The sequence below is a fragment of the Zosterops lateralis genome (assembly GCF_965231275.1).
Source record: "Zosterops lateralis genome assembly, chromosome: 14".
Lineage (NCBI taxonomy): Eukaryota > Metazoa > Chordata > Aves > Passeriformes > Zosteropidae > Zosterops > Zosterops lateralis.
In genome coordinates this window covers 14,026,047-14,053,453 of record NC_139774.1, presented here as the reverse complement: position 1 = coordinate 14,053,453, position 27,407 = coordinate 14,026,047, and the positions used below count along the sequence as shown (strand labels likewise).

Below are 27,407 nucleotides of genomic sequence, written 5' to 3'. Positions count from 1 at the left end.
ATCCTAAGAAAGATGCTGTAGTAAATAACTGGACAAAGTTACTCAGTGCTGCAAAAAATGCCCACTTGAATCCCACCTGAAACATCTGGTTGGTTCTTTTAGACAACAAATACATGCTGTTAATTTATGATATTTTTTCCATCTGACACATTTCCCAACTTAACAATAAACCTTCTCAATTTCACCTTTGAAACTGAGTTCTCTCTTTCAACCTTCCTTTTATTTCATTAAAACCTCAGTAGCTATTATGCTGGTGATGGTGTTTGCAGTTTGATTTTGTAAAATACTAATAGCCAACAGCACTTCTTAAAGCCTTATCTTTGTAAAAAAATATGAACTATAACAACCACACTCTATGTAAGCAATGGAAATAGCAAAGGAATGAGGGAAGCACAGAAGTCAAAGTTGCTAAAACACCATTTCTTCCCCTCAACAGAAGCTACTCAGGTGGGAACTCTTCATGACAGGATTTGCAGATTTGCATTTGCACTGTTTTCCTGTTGATGAATATAAATTACTATGTGAACTAATACAGAGAAAAGAAACTCATTAAACAGCACTTTCTTGATTATTATTTGAATGTAGAAAAATCAGCAGCACTTTTTTCCATTCTTTTCTTTGAAACACGACCTAATTAAACACTGTGGTTGGTTTAAAAAAAAAAAAAAAAAAAAAAAAAAAGGCATTTTAAGGCATTGTCTCCCACTCTGAGATAGAAAGCCAGCTCCTCTGACTAAAACTGACTGGATAATTCCAGCCTGGAGAGTCCCAGTCTGCCAGTCTGTGAAAATGTCTCCATCTACTGTGTTTTGATCCAAGTCCAGCTAAATATTCTGAAAAGGGGATTTTGAAGACCATCCTGTGAAGCGTTACCATGCTAGTTTTAATTTCCAGCCAAAATGAAAATGAGACTAATTTTTGTCTGTTCAAGAGAGAACTGCTTTCAGTTCTCTCTCTCTCTGTTTGTTAGCTTGCATCTTTGAAAATAAGTACTGTGACCTTTAAGAGAAAAATCTGCAGCAATTTCTTTGACCATGTTTCTCTGCTTTACCAAAGAGCAGCTGCCCTGGACCACAGCTTGAAGATGACTTTGAATTGCCATTTCTTTCAGCTCTTTTGGGGCTATTTAGATGCACCAAGAAGGAAGACTACAACTCTGTCCTCTTGTGTTCACAGCTGATGGAAAGCCATGGTAGGGCTTTATCTGATGGGTTATGTAAGACATTTATGGCACCAGTTGATCTATATGAGAACAGGCAAAGTGAAATGAGGTCTTCAGAGAGCAATAAAGGAGACCTGTTTTCCTGTTTGTGCCTTGTGGTTGGATTCTCCTGTGTGTAAGACAAACTCCCTGAGGAACACTGGGAAGAATGCTCTCCAAGGGGATCCTCAGTGTCCATCTGAACTCCTGCTACAGCCTTTCCACTCCTACTACATCCCTACAGAGCTTTCCTGTGGTATCTCTCTCCACACAGCTGTGCATTTTCACAAAACACGACTTCAAATCCTTAAGCTGGCCACCCCTGTATCTCATCTGATTGAAATTGGCCCAACAGTAATTGCAAGGAGACTGAAAGACACAAATACAGAGACAGGGAGATCTCAGAAGATTTGTATCCTTAGGAAATCAGGCAAACAAGACCTTTCTGGCTTGGGGATCTGGCACAAAGCTGAGTGACTTGGACTACAATCAAACTGACAATGTAATAAATGGGAACACTTAGAGGCTGCAACCATCCCCAAGAATTCTGACCTCACTAGTCTGGCATGTGCTTCTGGTTCAGCCCTGTTCTGCTACCAGTGTTCTAACTCTGGCCACTGTCACAGGCATTTTGGAAATTGAAACCCAGGCTGCTAACCAAGACAAATCTGTCAGCAGCTGACTGTTACAAAAAGCAGACAGTGACCTGTCCTTTTCTCCTCCTCCTGTATAGTTTAGATGCCAGAGGTGAATTGTTGTCACTAGACAAAAGAATTTACTGGAACAGTTGCACAACAGCAATCAGGAACAATCCAGGCTCCAGAGTCTTAGAATATAGAGGAGCTGTAACAAAAGACTGAGGAATGTGGACCTGAGTTTCTGGGAGAAGAATAAAGATCATGCCTGGTTCATATGAGAGAATACTACTGAGGATCAGTTCTCAGATACAAACTCCTAAATTTCCTATGGAAAGTACCATATCCACTTAAAGGAGGTGTCTAAGGGCATGAGAGAGACAGCTGTGGTACCATCAGGACATGATTCACACAAGGTTTCCCTCTGTTTTAAACTTCTAACAGTTGTAACATTTTAAAACCTGCATCTCCAAAGCCTCCCCAAAAACAGTGTCAGATCAGATCACATCATCAGCCTGAAGGAAAGCTCAGAACATCTAATATTATCCATTAATTGGCAATCCCCAAACCCCACGTTTCCATCCTAATTTGGAGACATGCGTACACTGCCAGTTACTAACGTGGGAGAAAATGAGAAACCAAAAAAACCCCAAGTAGCTCTGTAAAAATTGGAACTAACGAAGATTGCTTCCCTGGGGACATTTGTCTCATAGTTGATTGGTTTGATAATTAAATGGTAATATTTTGGCAGTGGGAATTCACCCTTTTCTAGACATCAGGGAATCCACAACAAAAAAGCAATGCTGTGAATGCCCCAGGCACAGGAAAAGACAGAATTTACTGCTTACTGGACAATGGAGAACCCTGAGAACCCTGACCTCAAATGCTTTCTATTAAAGGTTGAGCACATCTTTTCAGGAGCAGTAACAATAAGGTCTCTCCTGTTCAGTCATTTATTTTGAGACAACTTGTAAGAATTCTGCATAAATCTGTAATTCACTTTGAGAGCAAACCACCTCTGCCTCTTCTAAGTGAACTGATTCAACCATTTCAAAAGACTGTGAGGAGACAGAATAAAAATCCACAGTATGGAATCAACCTTCATTTCTTCAGGCTAGGAAAAAAAAAAAAAAGCAGCATTGGGCTGGATGCAGCCTGATGTTAACGCTCAGCACAGCCTCCCTGCAGGGACTTCTGCCCATGTTCTGCTGGCAGAAGAAGCTGTCTGAAGGGCAGAATTGTCCTCCCAGTTCCTGAGATAAATCATCACCTCTGCCTGGCACTCCCAGACTTCCACAAGCATAACACGGGCAGTTGTAGTCTTGGCTTTAAAGCTTAAAATAGAATCAACTTCACTTCTTAAAAACTTTGAAGTTTGGTACCTACATTCCTTTACAGTGAGTCAGACAGGTCCTCCCCATGCAAAGGCTGTCAGTAAAGGGGGTGGATCATCTCAGCAGGGCACCGAGAGGAGGGATAACACCGGAACATCACTCACAGTCTTCTTTTCATTCCCCCCACACCTTCCACCATTCCCTGCCAATATTCCCCGTTACTTTCTGCCCCTCAAGATCCTCTCCTGAAATGAGTGTGATGTGGGCTCACATAGTGGAAGCTTCACAGGCAATTCTAAGCCCATGGAAGGGACTGGGGGATTTTGCTAGAGGCAAAACCATTCTGTGGCAGACCAGGATAACATGCTCTGAAACAGCCCACCTAGGGACACTCTGGTTGGAATACGATGTTTGTGCAATTGGGATTGGGGTTCAGAAAGACACATTTGGACTCAGAGAAGCTGCAATTTTTCAGAAAAGCCTGGATGGTAACCAGCCTACAAACAGGAAACATTATTCCAGTGTTGCTTCTGCCCTACTGACTAATTCTCAGAACAAACAAACTTTATGAAATTCAGATTTCATCTGTGTAAGTGGGTAAAAAGTGAAGCTTTATGAAATCATAGAAAGAAATACTGCTTTAAATGAAAAGTTTTTCTCGGTCTGTGCCATAGCCTCCCTACGCTGCCACAACCTGATTTTCCTTGACATTCCTCTTTTCCCCCTTGCATTTTAATTGTAAATTAATCACTGACTTGGACATGTCTCTACTGTGCATTAATATGGTTGATATTAACAACAATATTGCTCTCCAGGCATCTGGAATGTGCAAGACTTTTTGTGCACCAAATGGCCCATATTAACTTCCGAAATAGCCAGGTGCAAACTCTATTGCAGTGCTCAAATTAGTTCAATTTCTCTAACTGCTTCTCCTGTAATTGATGGCTCAAATTATAATAAAGTACAGTTCCTCTACATGATATATGTTACAAGTACTACCTGTTATGCTGAATATTGCATTGCTTTGAAACTGCATTACCCTCTCCCTTCACCGATCAGATCTCTTTTTTTAAAGGAATTACTTATGAACCAGAAAGTGTCTTCACATCATTCAGAAATTATACATATGCTCATGCACTTTATCAGCAGCTGACAGAATGGGGATGGCAAAATTACTGTCAGTCATGTTGCATTCAATGTCACATAAAGACCTGCTTTTTACTATATCTTAAAATTGACAATAAATGCCAGTCATCTTTCCTTGCCCCATTACTGCATCCAGACATAGCAAGCAATGCTTAGAAGATACTCACCTTCATCTTTTAAATCCCTGCTTCAGCCTTTCTTTCTTCTGCATATATTGTTATTCTCCTATGTCTGAACCTAAAATACCTTTTATCATTCTCTTTTTTTCTGAAGTGTGTGATTACAGTGGATTGTAGTTTTTTTTTTCAAGTGGAAAGAACAATTCCTATAAAACAAACTAATCAGCCAAATTCTGATGGCTTACTGACCCTTAACTGTTTCAATTCTAATGTTATTCCTGATGGGAAAATAGTGAGGAATAAGTGCATTTGTTGAGGTGTGGCTGAGTCTGGATCCTGGAATCTGCCTCTGGCAGCCCCCCATGAGTTGGCAGCTCTGCCCCAGCACTCAGAACTCTGCAGCTGCTCAAGGAAACCAGCTCTAACAAGAACATCAATTTCATTGCACCACAGCAGAATCTGGGGAATTTGCAGTTCATCAGAACTGTATTTAGAAATCTGATCTTGATCCAATATGGACTGAAGCCACACATAAAAATAACAATATTTCCAGCCAATCAGGGAAGGTGAGTTTCTGCAAGCTCCAATTATTAGACTTGCTGTTATTTCTTCATTGAACTCAGGTTATAAACATCATCTGTTCCTGAAGACAAATGTCAGTATACTCAGAGAAAAAACCAAAAGAGTGATATTAAACAGCAAGAATCCTCACCCAGCTTGATTTGCCAGGTGTTACAGTATGAAATGAAGCATCTCCCTCCTCCCAGTCCTCAATGGCCACAGGCCTGACATTTGTGGGAGCAGCAAAACTGGTGCTGAGTTCAGTTACCAACCACAGCCACCACAGGTATTGTGTTGCAGATTAAAATATCATCTCAGGGTCCAGTAGCATTCAAAAATGAAAACTTTGTTAAGAACTCTTATGAAGGGAACGGAGAAAAAAAAAGCCATAAACCATCTCTAGGCTGGTCATAGCCTTCTGCAGAAATTAGGTTCATTGCAAGTCTTAGGCAGTAATAAACAGTGTAGGAAAAAATCTACAGATTTCTAAATTTGCAACTGATGAGGAAAGGAGTGATAGGGAATTGTGATGTACTAATTCTCAGACTATTCGAACTGGGAATGTTTTGAAGCAGACAATTTAAAATACACAAAATGAACTATTTTGTCATGAGACAGAACACTGAATTCATTGCTGTGAGGTGTAGTGTAGGTTCAACTAAAAAGGCTCAAAAAGCAATTAGTAAATCCATAAAACAAAAGTCCACCCAGTGCTCCTAAAGGGAAAGTTTTAGCATGAATACTCCAGAACTGAGTGCCTAAGTCACAGAAAACTGAAAATTTGAAAGATGTACCTGAGGACTGATCCATCCTTTACATTAATGAACCTCTAATACTGCTGTTAGGAAGAGGATGCTGGATTTGATGATCTGTTCTGGAAGTTCTTATATTCAAATAGATTTCATGGACACGTTCAGGAGACAGAAGCCATGAAAGTGTCTGAAAAGATATAGTGAGATGTCAGAAAATGGGCAGGAGTTCAGCTGTTTAGCTTTCCTGACAAGTTCAGAGAACCACCAACTTTTAAAAGAAGTGACTTATTAGAGCAGCAAGTGTTGTTGCCTCTCTCGTGCCTTGTTTTGCCAGCTCTGAGGGAATAACTAAAATGAAAATATTTAGCATTTGTCTTTGGATAAAAGCTTGCACAAGTATATTGTCTTTTGGCAAAATATATTTATTTATGACACAAACACACAAACAAAAAAACATACATCAAGAATGAAACTGGGTCATTTAAAACTCGCATTAAATACAATTTGTGAGAAAATGTGTGTAATGAAACTGACAATCCTGATTGCACACTCATTTTGATGGCTTCAATGTTTTCATTGTAACTGTGATTTCTGCTCAATACCTGCACGGACAATATTTGAAGATGGTCTTGCCTGTTGGCAAGTGTGTAAAAATAGCCAATATTCTCCTGAGGTGTCTTTTATCTGGGTGATTGTTCCCTGGGTTTTGTCAATCCACTTGGTTTTTCTCCAGATTGACACGGTTCCTGTGCAGTGCCTCGGTGGGCTGTGGGGAAGCCCAACACGCTGCACCCTCCCAGCTGCTTTTCCAACCATTTCTTTCCAAATTCTGGGTCTTGGAGATGTGGAAATTCCAGTGGCAATTCGCTCCAGATCGTACACCAGGATCAGCAGATGGATGGACATAAGGACAGAATGCTGCTCTTAAACAAGTTCCTCGCGCTCAAAGTGTACTAAACGGTACTAAAACCACATTCTGGTCCGACATGGGTTTTTTTAATGCCAGTGTTTTGACTTTAACCAACTATTTCACAGCCTTTTTCCATCCTGTGCCGCGCCGGGCTGCGGATGCAGAGTGCAGGGGTGTGAGGGAGGGTGAGGGCGGGTTTGGGCAGCACTCTCCGTGCCCCGCAGACGAGCACAAGCCCTCGGTGCCCCCGCGGTGTGAGGGCACCGTGAACCCCTCGGGACAGGACCGGTGGAGCTTCACCACACCCCGACCGACATCACCCCGGCCCGGCCCGCCCCGCCTCTTGCCCCTCAGGCCCGCTCCCGGCATGCCCCGCGCGCACAGCCGTGAACTACAACTCCCGGCAACCCCCACGGCGCCCCGCAGGCTCCGCGCCTGCCGCCCCCATCCCAGGACTCCATCTCCCAACAACCCGCGCGGCGGCCGATTCTTCATTTCCGGGAGCGGCGCCGCGTCCCTGGCTCGGCGGAGGCGGCGGCGGCCGGAGAGCGGCGAGCGGGGCCTCCTGGGGCCGGCGGCGGAGGGAGCGGGGCCGGACGGGTCTCCGGGCGGTCGGTGCCATGCTGAACATGTGGAAAGTGCGGGAGCTGGTGGACAAGGCGTGAGTACGGCGGGGCGCGCGCGGGGGGCCGGGGGCGGCTCGGCCGGGGCCCCTCAGCCGGGCCCGCGCTCCCCCCGCCCCCCCCAACATGGCCGCGGCCCCTCCCCTGCTGAGGTGGCGGCCTCACACCCCCTCCGTGCCCGCCTGACCCCGGCCCCCTTGTCTCTCCCTGCTTCCGCCCCTGTCCTCCACTGACTGCCCGGGGTGGCCCCTGAGCGTCCTCCCGCCTTGGCTTTGTGGCCCCTCCGGGGCTGCAGGCGGGCAGGGGTTGCTGTTCAGGTAGTCTGTGGCCTTTCCATTATGGCTGGCTGCTTTCCCGCCCCTCTCGGGCGCGTCTGGGCCCTTCCAGCCCTTGGAGATCAGGGATTCAGCTTTGGGTGCCCCTTCCTGTGCGGGGGCCCCCGGCTGTGTGTGCCCAGTTCGGTGTTCGATCCCTTGGAATGTGTCTGTGCTGGTGAAAGCATTATTGGCTCCCAGCGTGGCCCTTAGGCCCTGAGGGGGAACAGACAAGTCTCTCCAAGCAGGAGGCGGGTAAAGAATCACCTGCACGTTTCCAGAGAGCTTCCCAAGTCACCACACGCTCTATAAAGTGTTTCCCTCCTTCCTAAGGACAGGTTTACCTTGCGATTGCCATTGCCTCACAACCCCGGGTCGTTCAGAGGTGGAGCTGGCAGAGGACTGAGATGCCCGTTCACACCCCCTCACAATAGCTGAGATATTTACGAGTTTGTTTCCTTGAATAGAACCTCCTCCCACTGAAGACTTGTCTGTGGGTTTGGTCACGGTGATCGCTGTGTTGCGGATGGAGAACATGACGTTGTTATTGCGTGTGTCAGCCGCTCCTTCGTTTTTGGCATGAGAGAAATTTGATACCCTGGAGAACTTAGCAAAAATTGTTTTGTCTCCTCAGATAATAAGTATATATAGGGGAGAGCTTGGAGCACTTCTCCATCACTCTCTTCAGTGTCTCCATCACTCTCTTTAGGGGTGCCCAGTGATGGGACAAGGGGCAGTGGACATAAATTGGAACACAAAAGTTCAGTCTGAATATGAGGAAAAGCTTCTTTGCTTTCAGGGTGACAGAGCACTGGAACAGCCTGTCCAGAGAGGTTGTGGAGTCTCCTGTGGAGATACTCGAAGCCTGGCTGGATGTGCAGCCTGCTCCAGGTGTACCTGCTTTAGCAGAGGTTGGACTAGGTGATCTCCCCTCCAGCCCCAGTCGTTCTGAGTTGAAGATGTCCCTGCTCAAGGCAGGGGGTTGGCCTCGATCTCCCTAAAGTTACTTTCCAATCCAGACCATTCTGTGTTCCATGAATTGTGGAATGCTGAGAGGAATAACTGCCTGAAGGTCTGTAGGTTGGTATATACTAGATTATGTTAATGACAAATGGTTGTACCTGCCCTTGCAAGTCAAAAGTCTTTCAAAACTGAGGTTCTGTTTTAAACTTTTTTAAAATTTTTGTTTCTCCAGAAAGTTTTTAAAGGGGCCTGTGTGATGTATAGGCTCAAAGATGGTGAACTGAAGAGAAGCGTCAGCTTATTCATGATAATCAACTGTTTGCTCATGGTGCTGTGTACTAGTCTGAGACTTTTCTAGGCCAAGATTTGGATGACATTTAAAAACCACTGTGATTAAGTCTTGTGCTGAGGAAGTTATTTACTTTTTACAGCTTCTTGTATACAAAGTCAACCCTGGGTAAAGTAGTTTTAATGATGTGACAGATGAGGTATTTAGGAGTCCAACCCTGACTTGAATTCCAGGACCTTTCAGGGAAATAAAGTTTTTCCTAAGTTCTACTTGTGTACTTTTTGTTTGTAGGATTAATGATCCCTGTAGCATTATAATATTGTCACTGTTTTTAGAATGTTTACCTCTAAGGATATAAATTATTAAGTCCAACAGTACATCAAAATCTGAATTGAAAAATACATTCCATTTCCAGATCAGGCACAAGAAGTGAACATTTCCAATATTAAAAAATTGGGGTTTTGAATAAACTTCAGTTTTCTGGGAATAACACTATCCAATTAAAGCAGATTGTTTATTTTAAAAAGGGGGAGGAGGGGCAGGAGGAGCCTGCAGAGTAAATAGTATTTAGAGACATCAGGATCAATAGTCCCATTGTGTGTGGTGCAGATTTGTCATAATGTCTTCTGTCTTAAAGCCACGACTTACAAAATTCTCTGCAGAGGAAGCTAAATGATATAATCTGCCTCATAAATAAGAGCTGATGCTGTGGCAGCAGCAAACTGAACTTTAACAAGAAACTGCCCTTCTTTCCTTAAGAAGGGGATGTGATTACATGAGGATTTTGAAAATGTGCAAATAGCCTGAAATTTTCCTGGTTCAAACCTTGATAGCTTTGATAGTGGTTTTGAATTCTGCATCTTGGTTCCATATTCAGCTGATGCTTATCTTAGAGTTTCAATTTACTCATCTGGGGTTTGTTTTTTTTTTTATTCTTATTTGTGCTTCAGTGGCTGAGAATTTGGTTAGGTCAGCTATTTCAACACCGAGGACTTTTCTTACACAATTCTCAGATACTTCAGTGTGTGAAGGTTCTGTAAGGGGTGATAAATAGCTGGGGGTTACTTTAAATGTGGAAAAACGAGGTAAAAATTGTAACCTGTTAACATTCATCAAAGTCTTAGAACCAAAAAATAAGTTAGCAGCTGCAAAATACATATGAGAAATTCAAATTTGTGTTTAGTATTTTTGAAGTATTTGGTCTCTGTATTTCTTTGGTGCGGTTGGAATTGGGCAGTGAAGTTCATCAGGTAAATTCTGCTTTGTGGTTCTCTTCACAGCACAATCTCCTCTTATTTTTATGGCAGCATTTTCTTGTAACTCCAAGGTGTAGATCTGCATCCTGTTGTGCATGAGACAGTTATTTTAGATACTGGGTGGTAGTCTTTTTGTATTTGAAGTTTAGGAGGAAGATTCTGTGCTAGAGTATCAGATTTACTGCTCTAGGATGTGATGGAATCCTTTTGTTACCTGTCTTGTTCTGCCCTTTGTTAACTTCGCTGCTTTTCAATGCCAGTGCAACTCCCTCCCTTAAATATTAAGTACCTTGATTAGGTTTGACTGAACAGTAATACCTTGTTTCTGGCTGGGCATTGTGAATAAGGTTGCAGTTTAAATCAAATAATTAATAAAACCTGTCTGTACCTAGTGAAATCTGTTTGTCATAAGGTTTATTCTTGCAATTTCAAAATAACCGTCAAAATTCTTCCACTCTCCAATTTCTTAATGGAAAAGAAATTACTGTAGTGTGTGTAAGAGTTCAAGTGTGTGAAATTATATTGAAATTCTGGTTAGTTTATAGTTTAGAAAGTGCAGGTCTACATATTCTTTATTTCTTGTGGAGTAAATTCTATTTCATATTATTATGTGAATAAATTAACTTAAGAAGCCAGCTTTTCACTTTTGTGTTCACTTGTATGGGTTCTTTTTCCCCAGTAATTCAAAACTGAATCAGAAAGTAAACGAAACAGTTGGAAAATAAATGCAGCCCTCTGTGTTCAGCTGGTTGGCTCCAGGACAGTGAACTCTGTTTAAATGGCAGAGGTTTCTGGTGGCTCAGGGCCAGCGTGGAGCTTGGTGCAAAGCTGGTGAGTCAGGTGGCAGTTCTGAGTCACTCCTGAGGCAATGGCAGAGATTTCTTGTTCGATTCTCTTTTGTCACAGGCTGAGGTGAGTGAGGACCGCAGTGTAACTGTGTTGCCTCAGCACTCCAGACAGGAGGTGCCCGGTTCCTCTGGCAGAGCAGAGACACATGTCACACGCTGGAGCTGCTGGTGGGAGTGTGAGCTGCAGGAACATTTGGCAGGTGGGAAGGAGTCTGGTCTCCCTCTCTCTGCTGCAGGAGGGATCTGCAGCTTTGTCTCTGGATGCTCTGGGGAGAGCAGCCCCAGATATTGTGGCACCCTGGCAGAGGGTTCAGGTTACCCCATGCCTGCTCTGAAACAATGCTGCACTTGTGGTGAAACTTGAGGCCAAGTGTTGCATTTGCTGCTTGTGAGCTGCATGAGACTAAGGATCTGCAGGATGCCTGGTACTGTTTACAAGCAGCTTACACAAGAAAAGTCGTATTTTTATTGGTATAGGTGTGCCAGTACTTTGATAATCAAATCACCTAGGGACTTAACCAAGTTTGTCCTCACTGTTTGATAACAGAACTGGCAAAAGCTGTTGTAGCCACTGAGAGCAAGTTCAGGAGTCCTGGCTGTGGAAATACAGAATGTTATGCAACTTGGTAACTTCACTTTTAAGTCTTACTGGACAAGTACATGTGCTTTTTGTTCCCTGTGAGATTTCTAGGGAAGTTCTACAAAGAAAACCCCATGGCTTTAAAAAAAAAACAACAAAACAAACCCAAGGAATATTTAGAAACACTGTTATAACAGATTTTAACTTGTCAGAAACTTGAAGGTATCAGCTTGGCCTAGTGGCCAAGTTCAAAAGCCAGGCTATCATCTCTCTTTAGTTCTGTTGAATTTCCTCTTCCTTAAGCAGAAACTGCTGATTCTTATTTTACTGAAAGGGTCTTGCATGTTGTTAACCTGCACAGGAGGGTTCAGCTCAAAGCAGAACAGTGTTTGTGTGTATACAGGTAGCAAGGCCAGCTGGACTCCTCATTTCAGGAGCTTCTCTCTTAATTTAAGATGTCATGTTAACATTTTTGCTGCCTGGTTTCTGTCACAGACATGTAGGACCTGCAGCAGGCAGGCTGGTACACCTTTGGACCCACTGAGATCAGGTTGCTGCCTGTGTAACTGTGGTGAGACTTTACAGCCACTTTCTTTAAAATTCCATTGCCATTCTTAACTTTTGTCATCTTCTGCACGCATGACCTTAATGTGAGAGAGCTCCTTCTCAGCACCTTTCCACACATCAAAGGACAAGAAATAGTCTCATGAAAAAAGGGATGAAGGTGACAGATCTGAATGAGTTAGGACAGTATTACATATTATTAGATGTTCATTTGCATTAGTTCAGCTGAGTGAGGTAGTTGTCACTTACTTAAAAATTAAAGGAGAGAGCCTGTCGATTTCTTGCCAGTAATAGGATTGCCATAGTCCTGTTTTGTTCCATGCTCCTTCCAGTTCAGATTTGTCCACCTAACTGCTCTCTAACTGCTTTGCTCCTATTGCTCTTAGCCACACCTTCCTAGTGGCCCGGCAGGAACGTGTTTGCACTCCCTCGTGTTGTAGAGTGGGAGGTGAAGTGTTGCAGAGCTGTTTCCATACACTTCACAGGCTTGATGAATTGCCTCAGTATATAATAGTTTAATTTCTTTTTAAGTGGAGAGCAAATAGTCTTGTTTAGAATTGATTGTAATAGGAAAGCATTATAACACCTTTAAAATTATTTTAGAGGTAGGCACTTGGGTCCTCTATTATTTATTCTGATGCTGCATCTATGCAAAGAGAAAGGATTTTTAGTGTTTGGGGAAAAGGAAGGATTAAAAGGAGCTGTTGTCATGAGCTCCAGTAGAACTAGGCAGGGGAGAAGTTTTGGTTGATAAACAGCATGTTTTCTTTAGTGCTTCTAATTGTACAGTCTGTAAAGAGGAGGGTAAATTATTGGTAAAATGGAGTGAATTACTGTTTCTATTGTCATTGCAATTTCTCGCTGTTGTAGCCTAAAGCATGTAATGAGACCTTGCACTTCACTCCCAGGTCTCACAGATGAAGGAAGCCACGAAGATAATTCTGTCAAGTAAACCGAGTTACCATTGTGCTGGTAACAGTTAAAATTCTGCATTTGTTGACTTCCAATCTTGTGTTACTGTCTGCTACCTCATGCTGTCTGCAGGATACTAATGTGATAAATGCACCCCAGTCATTTACCCTGCAATTACAGATCTTACCGTTCACTGTTGGTGGTTCTGTGTCTGTGGAATGCTCATGTTTGCCCAGAAAGAGGCAGGATCTCCTGTCCCCTTAGCTGGGGCCTAACTGCTTTCTCTTTTTAATGTGCCTGTAATTGTTCTTATTTACAGGTGATTTTCTTGTGGTTCATGGGTTTGTCCACCCAGACTATTGAGCTCTTTAATGAAATGCTGTTTGCTGTTCAGTAATAGCAGTTATTATTGTAAATGATCCATTATATACTATATCCAGCAGAAGGGTAAATGTCTGTCTAACATTTGTCCATTGCTGTCTGAATCTCCTGAAACTCCTTTGCTTCAGTCCCAGGATCATTTAGTTTTCTCTATATTAAAGATTTATTTTGGTTTGCATAAGCAAAATCTTCAGGGCAGTGAACACTTCCACAGTTTTATGTAAGGGACAGTTAGTTAACCCTCACTGCATCAGTTATTCTCCTATGGCTGCTAAAGAGGTGTCCTGCTGATAACTGCTTTAAGAACAGCATTTTGTATTATTATTACAAGCAAGATGATGATCATGATTATCTTCAGCCCTGGAAGGTTTGTCCTCTGCCTGGTTACCAGAGAGCTGGGAGAGGGAAGAAAGTCTTGGCAATACAGAGGAAGACTGGATTTAAATGTAGCATTTGGCTCTGCAGCCAGGCATGGCTGGGTCTGCCAAGCACTTGTAAGAGCAAGTTACTTCTTAGGACTTTCCCCCTTCCCTTAAAAAACTTCCAGAAAGTTGCTGGTGTTAATAAGGAAGAAATAGGGTTTAGTCTTTGGGCCATGTAATTGAGTATGGGAGATAAGCATCTGTGAAAGTATTATGGTCTGTTACCTCACATACATAGATATGGTGTTCTCTTGTTTGAATATTCAAACAGGCAGGCTGGTGGGGTAATCCGTCAAACAGGCAAATGTGACAAGCTGATGGAGTTATTAAGAGTTGGCATAAGGAAGTTGTGGCCAAGCACACAGTTCCGTCAGCACACTCCGAGTGGTGCTTTTGTTAGTGCTCTTTCAAATGTGTTATTGTCATTTTACACCCTGTGGTAGCTGACAATAGTCTGTATTATGTTGTGTAAGGCCAGCTCAGGTGTTGGCTTTGTGTATTCTCAGGGAATCTATGTGATGGACGTGTGACAACTTCTGTGTTCTTGAAATGTTTCTAAAGCAGAGCTTTGTGTGTCCTTGCCGAGCCGGACTGGGCTCCTGCTTGGGGAGTGCATGAAGCTGGTCAGAGATAAGAGCCTTACCTGCAGCACTGTGTGCAGCTGTGCTCCTGAGGATCAAGGTGCTTAACTCACTTCTATGCTAATTCCTCTTGGTTGTGTTGTCAGTTAGTGTATTACAGAATATTAGCTGATTTGCATAATTATTTCACATACAAGGTATAATTACTTCCAAAGCATACACTTCTGCTTTCTCTCCTAAGGCTTTGCTATTTCAGTGTGCAACTGTAAGTGTTGCAGTTGTCCTAAAATACAATCTTAAAATGCTGATCTGATTCTTTTTTTATTTGTCTCCATTCGTTTCAAGTTACATGAATTTCTGTATTTATATGAAAATGATATTTTTTCTAAAAGATGAGACCTTGGAGAATGAGTGAAGCACTGCTTCACAGGATGGTAGGTTAAGAATACAAAAACTGATTGAGAATTGTGTGCCTCATTCTGGAACTTTTGGAATATCTTTCATTGATTTATTCTGAAGTTTGAGTACAACTTGTCCAAAATCAATACAAGAATTCCAATTTGAACTCATCTTCAGCATACAGAGTGTGACTTACCTGTTGCTTCAAGTATGTTTTAAATACTTTGCTGGCATGTGCTTGATGAGGAACTTCAGCTTCCAAATTACCACTGTGTGCTCTGAATTTAAATTGAGACAGTATTTGAAGAGGAGCAGGAAATTGAAACTCCTTGAGAAGAGCTGTTCCCTTTCATAGCTTTTTTACTGATATAAAGATGTACAATAGCATAACATTTTGTTAAAAGTTGGCTGTTTAACAAACTTTGTTTAAATACTTATCTCTTTTTTTTTTTTAATTCCTAAGGCAAAACTAATGTAGGACAAGAGAATGAAAAGCTGAATTAGTAGCAAATGTACCAAGTGAATAAAGTAGTCAGATTTGTAGTTGGTCGTTTTCCAGCTCCTTGTAGTGATCTGGAGCTTATTGACACAGGTCAGATATGGACCCAGTTAGACACCAGGATTGACAGCTGCTGTCGTGTTTGTTTGGAGCAGGAGCTTTATTTACCTGTTCCAATTGGAATGAAGAGCTGTTACAGAGCTAAAACCTGAACGATGCTTGGTGGCCTCTTTAGAAAGAGCAGTTGTGTACGAGAGCAAAACTCTCCAGAACAAAATGCTCCTATTCTATCTCTGCAAAACAAGATCTGATTCTAACTGGGGTGTACTCATATTTTTTTTAAAGATGTGTGAAGGTAAGGTCATGTGAAATTGTTACAGGTTGGTCCCTTCTTTCCAGAAAGCTCTGCAGGCTGTGGTGCTCTGAGTACTCTGGAGTATTTTTTCAGTGTGAGTGAGGAAGAGTATTCATAACTTATTCTTGCATTGTGTGCTGTGTAATAATGGTGTTTGGGTTGCTATGTGAGAAACTGGAAAGAGAAAGACCCAATTGGAAGCTCTTTGTCTCCCAAAAGGACTTTTTAGGTTATCTGGGTTTGAGTAAGAGCAGTCCCCTAAACTTGTTTGCCGTACAATTGTGTCGCACGTTGGAGGAAGCTGTGTTGAGAGGGGAGAGGAGAGGGACCCTTAAAGTTCTCGTGTAAGTGGAGGACATTGGACACAGGGTGAAGTCTCCCCTTGTACTTGCCCTCAAATCTCAAACACAGTCAGCACTTTCACCAGTAAGAAAACATAACCCAAGCCATGAGATGGGAGTTTGTAGTTTCACAGTCAGTGTGAGCATAGGCTGATGGTGAAAGAGGTTTCACAGCCTCCCGTCTGCCACAGCCTGCACACTTCTCTCCCTTTTGCTGGCACTTGCAGACTTTCTGCTTGATGAGAGAATCTCTGACTAACCAGTTGTTTTTGCCAATTTAGTTCTCCACTGGATTGGTTCCCTGGTACAGTTAACTCCTTGGTCACACAAATATTTGTACTGGCATAAAGGAAGGAATGGCATTTGGGCAAGAATAAGTGGCTGGGGGCAAAGTACAAGTTAAGTGCAATACACCCTTAGCATGTGATTTCACAGGCAGGTTGAAGAGCTCTAAGATTATCCTTCTACTAAGAGAGAACCAGCTCATTTTTATACCTGGCCATTCCCTGTCTTTGCCTTCCTGTGCTGCTGGTGTGTGGTTCAGTATTTGCTTGTGCTCTCTTGCTGGTAACAGCTGAACAAGCCCCCATGGTTTTAGGGTTCATAACTGATTTGGCCACAGGTTTTACAAACAGCTGCTCATGGCACCACAAATGCTTGTGGTGATGGGGAAAGGACAGGAAGGTCAGCTGTGGGAGCCTTTTTCCATGATAAGACACTTTTACTTATTTTTGTTATTTAAAACTGTACTGTTAGTGGTTTGTTAGCTGCAAGTTTCAATTTGATTAAGGTTATTCTCCTATCTCATGTATCACAGCTTGAAAGTCCCAACCCAACCCTTCTGTTTGTATCAATGTTGTGGTGGGGAGGGTAAGCATCGATAGTTTGGTTCCACTCTTGAGTCACAAACTTCTGAGAAAGGGTATAAATTGAAATACAGCTTTGTGTCTTGTGTGGTGCTACTTTGGGTGATTCAGGCTCAAATTGATCTCAGGATCCAGCAGATCTTCACATGAGAAGCTTTTCAGTTCGATTTTTGAAGTTTATTGCAGTAGAAATACTGGTGGTATATATTTGGGTTATGTCAGAGTGGTGAAGTGGGTATTCTGTGTAAACTGTTACTTTAAATAGATTAAATCATTCTAGAGGTGTTTGGGTTGACACTAAGAATGAAACTACCATTACACCCGTACTGTCAGTCTCCAAAGTTGTACTTTTTCCTCCCCTTATCCAAAGGGTGTGTCCTATCCTGACCAGTTAAATATTGACTGTGTGCTTAATAGATATTAACTGGTTCATTTGGGATGCAATTAGAAATATTAGTGTATATTCAACTTATTTAATGAGACTGGCCTGCATTTTTTTTTTTTAATCTGTTGTAATAATAATGAGACCTATTGGGAGTTAGGGAGAGGTTTTTTTCTCTACTCCAGTCTGAGTCAGAGCAGTAAATGTGTTTCTTGGTGGTTACTCTCCCCATCCTGTCAAGCTGTTTAGAATCATCCTAGTGTAGGTTACAGACTGTGCTCAGTGTTTCCTCTCAAGACATTACTTTATACTTAGTAAACAAATACCTCCCTGTGTGATTTTTTTCGAGGTGTGTGTTTTGCATCCTACAAGACTACTCAGTTGAAAGGTTCTCTAAGACCATTTGGGATGTGGAGAGAAGAAAAAGGCTTTTGATAACCTTAGATAATTTTATTGGAGTTGCAGTAGGTGAATGCGTCTTCTGAAAAATAAATTAGTCTTGGTAACTTACATCTGCAGATAGAGCTGATATCTTAAAGATTGCTGTCACTTTTAATTATTCCTTGTTTTGACAATTACTTAATTATTTAAACTGTTTCTCTATATGATCATGTGAAGTGTGGGGGAGATAGTCTCTGTTCAGAGGTATTTATTGTCTAAATGAGTTAACTTCTATCACAGCGTTCTAGCTCTCCTTGCTACCAAACAGATGATTGCATTTCTTGAGACAGCTTGAAAACGTAGTGCTAATAGACTCCTAATTGGCAAGTGCAGTCTCAGCCTTTAGACTGCCAGTGTTGTTTTTTCATTAATTACACAGTAACTGTAACTCCTGTAGCTGCAGACATTAGCTCAGAAAAATCCAGTAGTCTTACCATTAGTGAGTAAATAAATAAATGGTGCCCGTGTTGAGCTGTTGTGAGTTTTGTTTGTTGCAAATGCACGGTGTCATTTGAAATTACCATCTCTGTGTGGACAGCTACCAGAAACTGGGTCTCTGAGGCAAATGGAGCAGCTCCTGTTACCTTTTTAGGACATGAGTTACTTGATCTCCTGGAGGAACCAGTTTAACAAAGGGATACCTATGAAAGGAGAGGAAACATCATTATCCTCCACAAATAAACATGGCTTGGAAATGTGAAAGTTAATTTGTCTTTAATTGACCAGACTCATTTCACAAAAGAACACTTCCTTTCCTTTCAGTCAAAGTGCCTGTTTTGGGGGTTTTTGTTTGCCAAGCTACGCTTTTTAGTTAAGATGAGATACCAACCTGAAATTTTTAATGAAATAACATTACTATGACATTGCTGTTGCAATACTCATTCCAAATGGTGTGTTCTTACTGCTCGTGCCCATTTTTGGATACTCAGCTGTGAACAGCTCTGGAAGAACACTTTGTCATTAACTATTAACCAAAATTTCTTTGTCCAGCTGCTTAATACAGCAGCAGCAGGACTGCTGGGTTGTCACCTGCCTTCATGGAAAATAGAATTACTAAAGACAATTGGTATTAAGCAAGTTTAGTCCATTTAATATTATGGTGGCTACTTTTTATTCTTGGATAAACTTGTAGCAAGAGAAATGTGGTAATTCAGGTTTATTAACGGATGAAGGATCTGAAGTAGGAAAGTATTTGAGTTGTTTTGTTTTGGTTTTTAATTTACTCTCAGGAAACGAAATAATTGTGCCATTCCTAGAACTGGCAGTTCAGGACTAAAGGCCTGAGGGCAGAGCAAGTTCAGAAAGAGAACTGTATTTTGTCTCTGCCTGTAAAATCTTGGATGCTCCCAATGTATTCTGTAGAATTATCGCTGCATACTTGCCTTTACTTTTTCCACAATATAATGGGCATCTTTTGACATGGTCAGATTATGGTGCTGAAAAGATTTCCCCTTGCACAGCCCTGGTTATGCTAAAGGTGTACAGAGTACTTGCTGTGAGACTGCAAAGTCTTAATTCCAGTTTAATTATTAGATGTTGAATTTCTTGTACTTTCTTCTTAGCAAGGTGGGATGCAGAGAAAAGTTTAGTGTTTTGAATAGCTTCCTTCTTTGGAAAGAGGAAGGAAATAGTTTTGGAGACACTGAAACAGAAGTTTGAAGGACCTTGATTATGTGTTTTCTTTTGTGTGCAGTGGAGTCAAGAAATAAGTTTCTTGCATCCAGACATATTCCATATAATCTTACATAAAGACAGCATTTTCCTTGTATTGTCTGCCATGTAATGGTCTTCTGGGTTGGATTTCAGTAGTGACTATGAAAGGAAATTCTGCAGGTGCATTTGATGTATTGATTGTAGCAACTACTGCAGCTCTTCATGGAATAGTGGAATAATTCCTGCTTTCAGCTTCAAATAGCAAATAAGTAGACTGAAAGGAACCAATTTTGAGAAGCTCATCAGCTTTTCTGTAGTGACATTGGTATTCATTTTCTGGTTTTATTTTGATTATTTTCCAGAAGTAAAAGGTCTGAATTCTCATGTTGAAGTGGTGCATTTTGGGGTTTTTTGCAAACAATAGCAACTGTAGAATTAATTCTTGTCAGTTTAGAAATAAGTTTAGTAAATGATAATGCACTTCACTTTATAATATCCAGGATAAAGTTAGTGATCTCAAGTGTTTCTCACTCCTCCTGAATACTTCCTGCTTAGCAATTCCACTGCAGGACATTTGCATAAATGAAGGAAAACAACTGCTTATGAACCTGCAATTTGATTATTTTGGATAAGCTGTAGTTTCCTCTTCCTTTTTCCTGCTCAGAAGTGCAGTTCAGCGTCTGCCTCAGCCTTAGGACATTTTCCAGGGTACAAGGCCATGTTAAAAGTGCAGTTGGAGGTTTTCTGGCTTAGTTGCTTCACCTGCTGCTTGGACCATGCTTGTGTTGATGAGATAAATGTCCCAGGCTTTCCTTGGTAATAATTTGCTGCCACAGAGGTGGAACGGGGAACTGTACAGAGTGTGGCTGTGCAGTTAAAGGCAGGAGGAAGCTGCAAGCCCTGCACAGGCAGTCTGGGTGTTAGGAATAGAGAGCAGCCTGTGTTGTGGAAGGTTTGGTATGTTCAGTGTGTGTGATTTATGTGCAGTTGGGGTGCTGTTGTCTGACCCTGGCTGCCTTGAGCCTGCACGGCCAGAGAGAGGAGCTGGAGGAGCTGGAGCTCTGGAGACAACAAGGAAACACTTCCAGAATGGGACTCTAGGCAGATCTGTTCATTTTACTGCACTTTGCCCCCAATCTGATCAGAGAAGCACTTGTAACAGGAGCTTACTGTTGGCTTAGAGGAGTCACCTGTACTCAGATTTATTCCTCAAAAATGATCGCAGAAGGAAATTGATACTGCAAAGTCCAGGGGTGCCTGGGGTGTCACAGTGCCAAAGTGGTGATATGGCAGCAGAGAATGATCAGTTTGTGTGTTAAAAGCTTCAGTGCCTTCATTGTTTAAACTTTAATCAGCCCTCCCTGGTGGAACAGCAAGCATGTGTTTAGAATTATGCTTAATTTGTAATAAATCTGGAATTAGGACAATGTTTTAATGGTACTCAGCTTGCAGTGAAGGGATAGCTGAAACTACAAGGATCGTTAAGCGTGGCCCATTAATGTTGGGTTTGTGTTTTTTTGGCAATATTAAACTCCATATAACTGCATGTTCATTCTTCTGTCCTCACCAAAGACTCTGTCAACTGAGAAATAATTGAAACAGTTCTTTGAGTAGGGAAAGTTTGGATTATTTAGAATTCATTGTGATTGGTTACACTGGGTGGATCTGTGCTGTTCCCAGGTGCACTGGCTCTCATGCAATGTTCCTGCTTTTCCAAGTAAACTCTCTTGTGACCTGTAGCTATTCAGGTAGTACACTTGAAGCATGTGTGGCATCAGGAGGTTTCCTTGGCCAGTTGGTGCATTACTGGGAGCTTAGAACTGTTACAAGCTCTTCATGGTGTCAGGAAACTCTGGCAGGAAGTTTTTTGGTGAACACATTTCACATCAGTAGTGAGTGAATAGTTACAAAGAGCACAGAATTGCAGGAGCTTTAGAGGGTGAGTGAGGCTTACCACACCAGTGGTACCTTTTTGGGAATCATCTTAAAACACTAATGCCATGTCTTGTGAAATTCTGAAAACTTGAGATAATTCCTATACACAGAGATCACTATTGAACGTTTGGGAGGGTGTGGAGTGTCATACCTACTGTTAGTATTATTTTTGTATTATTTTTACTGTGAGGTTGGTGTTTGGTTTCTTTCATTTCCTCCCTGTCTTCTGCCTCCATTCAAGGTCACTCTCAGTTTTTTGTGGTCACAAATAGGAAGTCTGAGGTACACGAGTGAGTTGAAGTTGCAGAGCTTCAGAGCTCACTGGTGCCTCGTGCTGAGCATAGCTATGACTTCCTTGTCCTCTGAAAACTTCTGCCCCTTTTGTTTGTTGCTTTCAAAGAAGGATAGGATCTTATCCTTCTTGTAAATATTTTTCTCTCAACATTAAAATATTGTGCCCCAATCTTAGAAAACTCAGTGACTGGAAGTACATTAAAAGTCTCTATTGAAGATTTCTTAAAATACTTGAGCTGTGGGCTTGAATGTGGTCTCTCAATTCTGTGTGCATACAAGGGAGGAAGTAGCACTTGTACTAATTTGGAGGAGGACTTAAGACCACACCTTATGAACGTCTGAAACCAGCTTTTTATCTTCAGGGAGAGTTATACTCAAAGTTACATGAAAGCTACGAAGCCCAGAGAAACTCAGTTGATTGGAGAGTGTAAGCTGTGGTGATAAGTGCCTCAGTCTCTCTTCCCCAAAATAATGTATTTAAATTTTAGTTTTATGTTGTAATTGTTTACCAGGGTTTATTGGGATTGACATTCTTGTGCTGATATTTTATTTATATAAAAAGCATTCTACAGAAGTGTCAGTTTGATTAGATTTAATTTACATTTTGTCTTACGTGGTCAAACCTTTGTTTACAGTAGGAGTCGTGTTACCTGACTGGATCACAAATAGGGAAAAATTAAAGATAAATCACGACAGAAAATTCCTGATGGCATTTGCTGACTCTTGAAGGTTGAGTTCTATAATGAGATGTAGTTAAGTGTAAAAAAAAAAAAAAGTTAAAATTGTTGCATCTTGATTGTTACAGAATAAAAAAACCCGAAGTGTTAGGAGCAGAGTAGCAAAATAGGTGTGAGGACTGAGCAGTAGTAAATTGAGCAATGTAAGTACAGTGTGCATCTGGAGATGTCTTTAGTTCTGCAGTTACAAAAGGTTACACAAATTTCATATGTCCAGTTCTTTGTGGACTATAGAGCTGCTGTTGTGTGACCACAGCGTGTTGAACTTTGGAAGAGCTCAATTCCACAGGAACAGGAGCTGCAGAGCAGTGACTCCAATCTCATGTGCCAGATGAAGCTCACAAGAGGCAAAGATACTGGAAACCTGCACAGGGCAGTGGCAGCATCGTTGCTACATCTGAACCAAAACCAGAGTTGTGTTTAGTGTGTAACTGCCCCACCAAAGTGTGGCCTCAATGGCAGCTTTATTCCACTTGTTTGTGAAATTGGTTTTCATGCTTAAGTTTAATTGGATTTGTCACAAGAATGCTTTAGGTGTAATTGTCCTCTAATTTCAACTAAAAATGTGACCTAAAAACTAATAGAAAACCAGTGGAAATACTATTATGGTGTTTTTACTGTGTAAGTTAAAAGGAAATGTTTTGATTCATTCTACTTGATGGAGCGTAGCATTTATTTTCATAAGTTACTTTTTAAAGAATGCCTTTTGAATTAAGTATAATAAAATGACAACACTATTAAGCCTTTAAAAATGGAACTGCAGAAATATCCATTTGAAGGGAAGTTAGTCTGTAATGGCTGAAGTTTAGGGGATGGTAAGTGAAGAATGTGAAGGTGAGTGTTTGCAATGAAAATTTCCCATTAAAAATGGGCAAATAAAGAAATGAGTCTGGACTTTAAATGAAGGTACACTTTGTATAGAGGTGTTACAAACCCACAACCAGTATTATCAACATGGCAAAATTCTTCATGAGTTTGAGAAGTTATTTACTACCACATATTAAGATACATAAAGCAGCCATGTATCTGTTGGTGAACCACAAGGGATGGTTTTATATAAGAGTAGGAAAGTATTAACACTGACATACTGCAGGGAATCTCCAGTAGGAGAGGTGAAATCAGTCTTAAATCAAGTGGGGGAGGAAGTGTTTGTTCCTTGCACAAATACACTTTAAAACTGCCATGTTCCCATGCTTCGTGTTCCCAACATCTGCAAAAAATAATTCAGCTGTGGCAAGCAATTACAAAACCATTTAGGATATAGAATTCTGCAATTGGGAGCTTCTGAGAGGGGGAAACTTAGAAAGGGAAGACTTCAGTAAGGTGCAGTGTTGATATCTGTAAGTGAGAGGTCTGAGTTCTCTAACAGGCTGCAATTTAATTTTTGAAGTCACTGTTCTTTTTGACAGTGTGTGTGGTAGATTTGGGGCTATTTTGTTTACTTGGTAGTCTTTTGTGATTAGAAGTTGTAAGGCACAGGAAATAGCTTTATAGTTCCTTCCTCCCACAAGTTGTAATTCATTTGTGACCACCAGGATGTTTTTCTTGGCTTATCTCTTTCTGTGCAGTTTGCCTTGCACATCTGCCACATAAATTATGAAACTGAACTTGAAAAGCTGAAAATGTATTTCAGATCCTACTGTACATAATGGAGATTGTATCATTGGTCAGAAGGGTAGGACTGCTCCTTGCATTGAAGGTCTGGAATAATACCTGGCATTCATGGGCGAAACTGACTGGTGTCATATTGGTCATGGTTCTGAGGAGTGGCTGAAAAATAAAGAACTTCAAACGGTCAAGTATCTCTAATGTTGTGCTGTTACCTCCCTGTAACCTGAGGTATTTCACCAGGCATTTTGGCAGATGGGTCCCCATCTGTTTCTTTGTTGAATGTGGACTGCTGGCTTTTGATTTGGTATCCATATGTTTTATCTGTAAGGCTCTAAATCTAAGCTGCATGTTTTATAACAAAAGTGACATTACTGACAGGAGCAAAATGAAAATGCATTAAGTTTGTTACATGTTTTTTAGTTAGTTTGTCTTCACCCAGCAAGGGGAGAGAGGCTGGCTGAGATTGAATACATGAGTTCACTGAAGGGAAAGAGCAGCACCATCTTTATTTTGGAAGGTGATTAATGTCTTCTCTGAATAATTGTTAATAGCTTTAGGTGCATAGATTCCTGAATATATCCTAAACAATACACATTGTATTGTTTGGGATAACAGGTGGATAAATTATGTCCTCTGTCTGTGAACCAGTCTGCACATTGAGCTCTCTAAGGTAGTAAGTGACAGTGTCATAGGGCAGTGAAATCTTATCCCAAAACACATCTTTAAATCTGGTCCTGAAATGCATTTTTCTGCTTGACTTTTTATTAAATCCTTCCAGTTTCTTGGAACACCAGTTTGGGCCAGGGATGATGTGAAGTCCCTCAGAGCCTGAAGGAAGGGTTGCTCACAGGAACAAGTGCAGTTGGTGAATGCCGCCCCTGGTTTGGGGCGCTGCCTGTCGTGTCCTGGCCTCGGGGGGTTTGGGAGGCGGCGCTGTGCGGGTCAGGATTGGTTCTATTTTATCTCACCAATTCAAATGCTCTCCTGAAAGTATTTCATGCCCAGATGGATAAGTATTAAATGATTTTTTTAATTGGCAAAAGTGTTTCTGGAAACTAATTAACAGTTTAATAGATGCCAAGATTCCTACACCTGGGAGTGGGGGAGATGTATCCTGTACTCAGGCAAGTTGTGTAGCTTTTTTATATACTGTGTGTTCTCAGTAGTTGAAACTAACTTTTGCACCCAATTTTAAAAAGGATCATTTAACATGAAAGCAACTTCTTTGCATTCTCAGAAACTTTCCCTCTATTTCCACCCCTCCTTTACAGGAACCTTTTAATCTAGCTGCTAAAAATAGTTCAGATGCATGACTCATAAGAGTTGAATGGTGAGATTGAGGTGGTGTTCACTCCTCTCTGAGGGCTTCATCTTAAATGCCTGTGTGTCTGTGGGTGGGGGTCTTCTAGATAACTGTATTGTGGAAATATTACCAGGGCCTGCCTTGTCTCTTCTCCAGATGTTGCATGTTCACTTGGCTCATTTTTTAGTGCATTTAATCCTTCACTCTAAAAAAACAAATTCAGCTACAATCTCAAATGTCTAGAAGCAACTCTGCATTATATTAGTGTCAATTTGCCTTAAGTTGTCAGCCCCTCTACTGTTTTTTGGGAAATCTGAGCAGAAATTGCTGCTGTTGCATTTGGATAATACTCCTAAAACTTGCACCGTGGATCCTGTGAGCAGCCACTGGTGGTCCCTGTCTTGTCTTGGTGGGTGACTGCAGCTTCTCAGCCCAGGGGGAGCTGTCGGGAAAAGCAGCTGCTGGAAGACAAAGGCAGTGCTCAAACTGCAGGGCAGGGAGCTGGTTCAGCCCCCAGGTGTGAGTTACTGCTGCCTTCCTTCAGAGGTTTACCCGGAACTACCCCGTGCTGCTGGTGCACCATCCCATAGAGAATGTGCTGCAGTTGTCACCTGGCTGCCTTTCCATGGAAATGGTGGGAGATAGGAAAGGCGAATAAATGAACCATGTGCGTGTGTTCTTCTCTATTCAGTTCAAGCAAACTTTCCTTGTGCTGTAACTTAGTGTTTTCTTAACTATTTTATGCATTTCTGAACCTTTCTGGTTGGATAATGCTGTCTATTCAGTTTTAGATCCAAGAAGCACCAGCACAGAGCTGTGGAATTGTTTCCTTACTGGGGTTTGTCCATGTGGACTGTAAGGACTCTTACTGTAATGGTCTCCTTTGCTGTGTCACCAGCTGAGGTGATGAGATTTGATTCAGAGTCTGTAACATCTGTTCTGTCATGACCAAATTTAAAGTGTGCTTTGCCTTTATTCACTGTGAAAGTCACAGGAAGCACAGAGAAAACTTTCTAAAAATAAGGAAACTGCTGGCAAAATTACTAAAAGAATGAGATTAAGCTATTAGTATGTGAGACTGCCTATTGAAAGGATAATGTTAAACATGTTATTCAAAAGATAAAATCATGTTGTGTCTGTTTTGGCACATTAAATTACAGAAGGTTAAAATATTTGCTTCTTGTAGGACTTTGGCACCACACTTCATAGTGCTGTACAGTAACAGAGCTTCTCTTGTCCTGTTTATCCAAACCCTGCCTGCTATAAAGACTAATTTATTTCTTTAAAAAAAAAATTCTTTAGTGTTGGTGTTTGTTTGAATAGCATTAATGTTCATGCTGGATGTGAGTAAAGCTTGAATTTTTTATTCTTCTGTGCTTAGTCCTTAAGCAGATATTTGCAGAGTGGTGTCTCATTGGAAACTGTTAATGGTGGTAAAACGTACAAAGTTTCTCATCTCAGCTTTTAGTATTTTAGTGTTCCCAGTTGTAAAATTAAAAAAAAGGAAAACAGAAGGTGCATAATCCAGTGGTGTCCTTGGAGTAATAGTTAAAGGCATAATATTATGCACATAGGAGTCCCATGTATACGTGATACTGTAATTGGTTTGAAATATACATTGAAAAAAACGGAACAGTGTAGCCAGATTTCTTGTTCCTGCGGCCGAGTCCCTGAGCACAGTGGGCAGCTTCCCAGAGGCTCGGGAAGTGTTTCTAATTAGGCTCACCCTGTCCAATCCAATACCTTTATCAGCACTATAAAGAAACTGTTGTAATGTCCCCTCTCTGTGGCTTCTGGTTATTTTAGTTGTCATAAGATTAGACGTGGCATTTCACAAATCTTCTGTGGATCCGATGCCCAGAGTTGTTCTGGTGTCCTCGGTGACACCACCCACATCAAGAGCAGCTCTAATCCTGACCGCGCTTTAATGGAGCCTCTGACTCCCGCCCCAGGGCACACTCAGGGCTTTCACATTCCTGCAGAAACACTGGCAAAGAGCTGTTAGGCTTTCTGATTCCTTAATATGTTTTCAAGTAAGTTCCATTCTGAATGGATGGATAGTATTTATTATTCTTTCATTACCTTTAGTGTATAAATACCTCCCTTTCTCGTGGTGATTATTTTTTCCAGTGCAGGTTGGCTGTGCAGGTGCTGTTGGAAGGGTTCTGCACGTTTAAGAAACTGCTGGTATTTGAGCATT

At 41.5% G+C, this 27,407-nt stretch overlaps 1 protein-coding gene across 5 annotated transcripts in view; it reads left to right on the top strand.

The window, feature by feature from the left end:
• The first annotated feature begins 7,184 nt into the window (after window positions 1-7,184).
• CLINT1 (clathrin interactor 1) overlaps window positions 7,185-27,407 on the top strand; it is a 47,838-nt gene continuing 27,615 nt past the window's right edge. Inside the window, exon 1 of one of the 5 annotated variants that reach the window (XM_083871813.1) lies at window positions 7,185-7,319. In XM_083871813.1, coding sequence (XP_083727939.1) covers window positions 7,279-7,319 — 41 coding nt within the window. In that variant the 5' untranslated portion in view covers window positions 7,185-7,278. Of the gene's footprint in view, window positions 7,320-9,882; window positions 9,933-9,968; window positions 10,098-10,938; window positions 11,016-12,561; window positions 12,701-27,407 lie in introns of those variants that run through there. The other 4 variants (XM_083871815.1, XM_083871811.1, XM_083871812.1 and 1 more) reach the window with 4 other exon arrangements.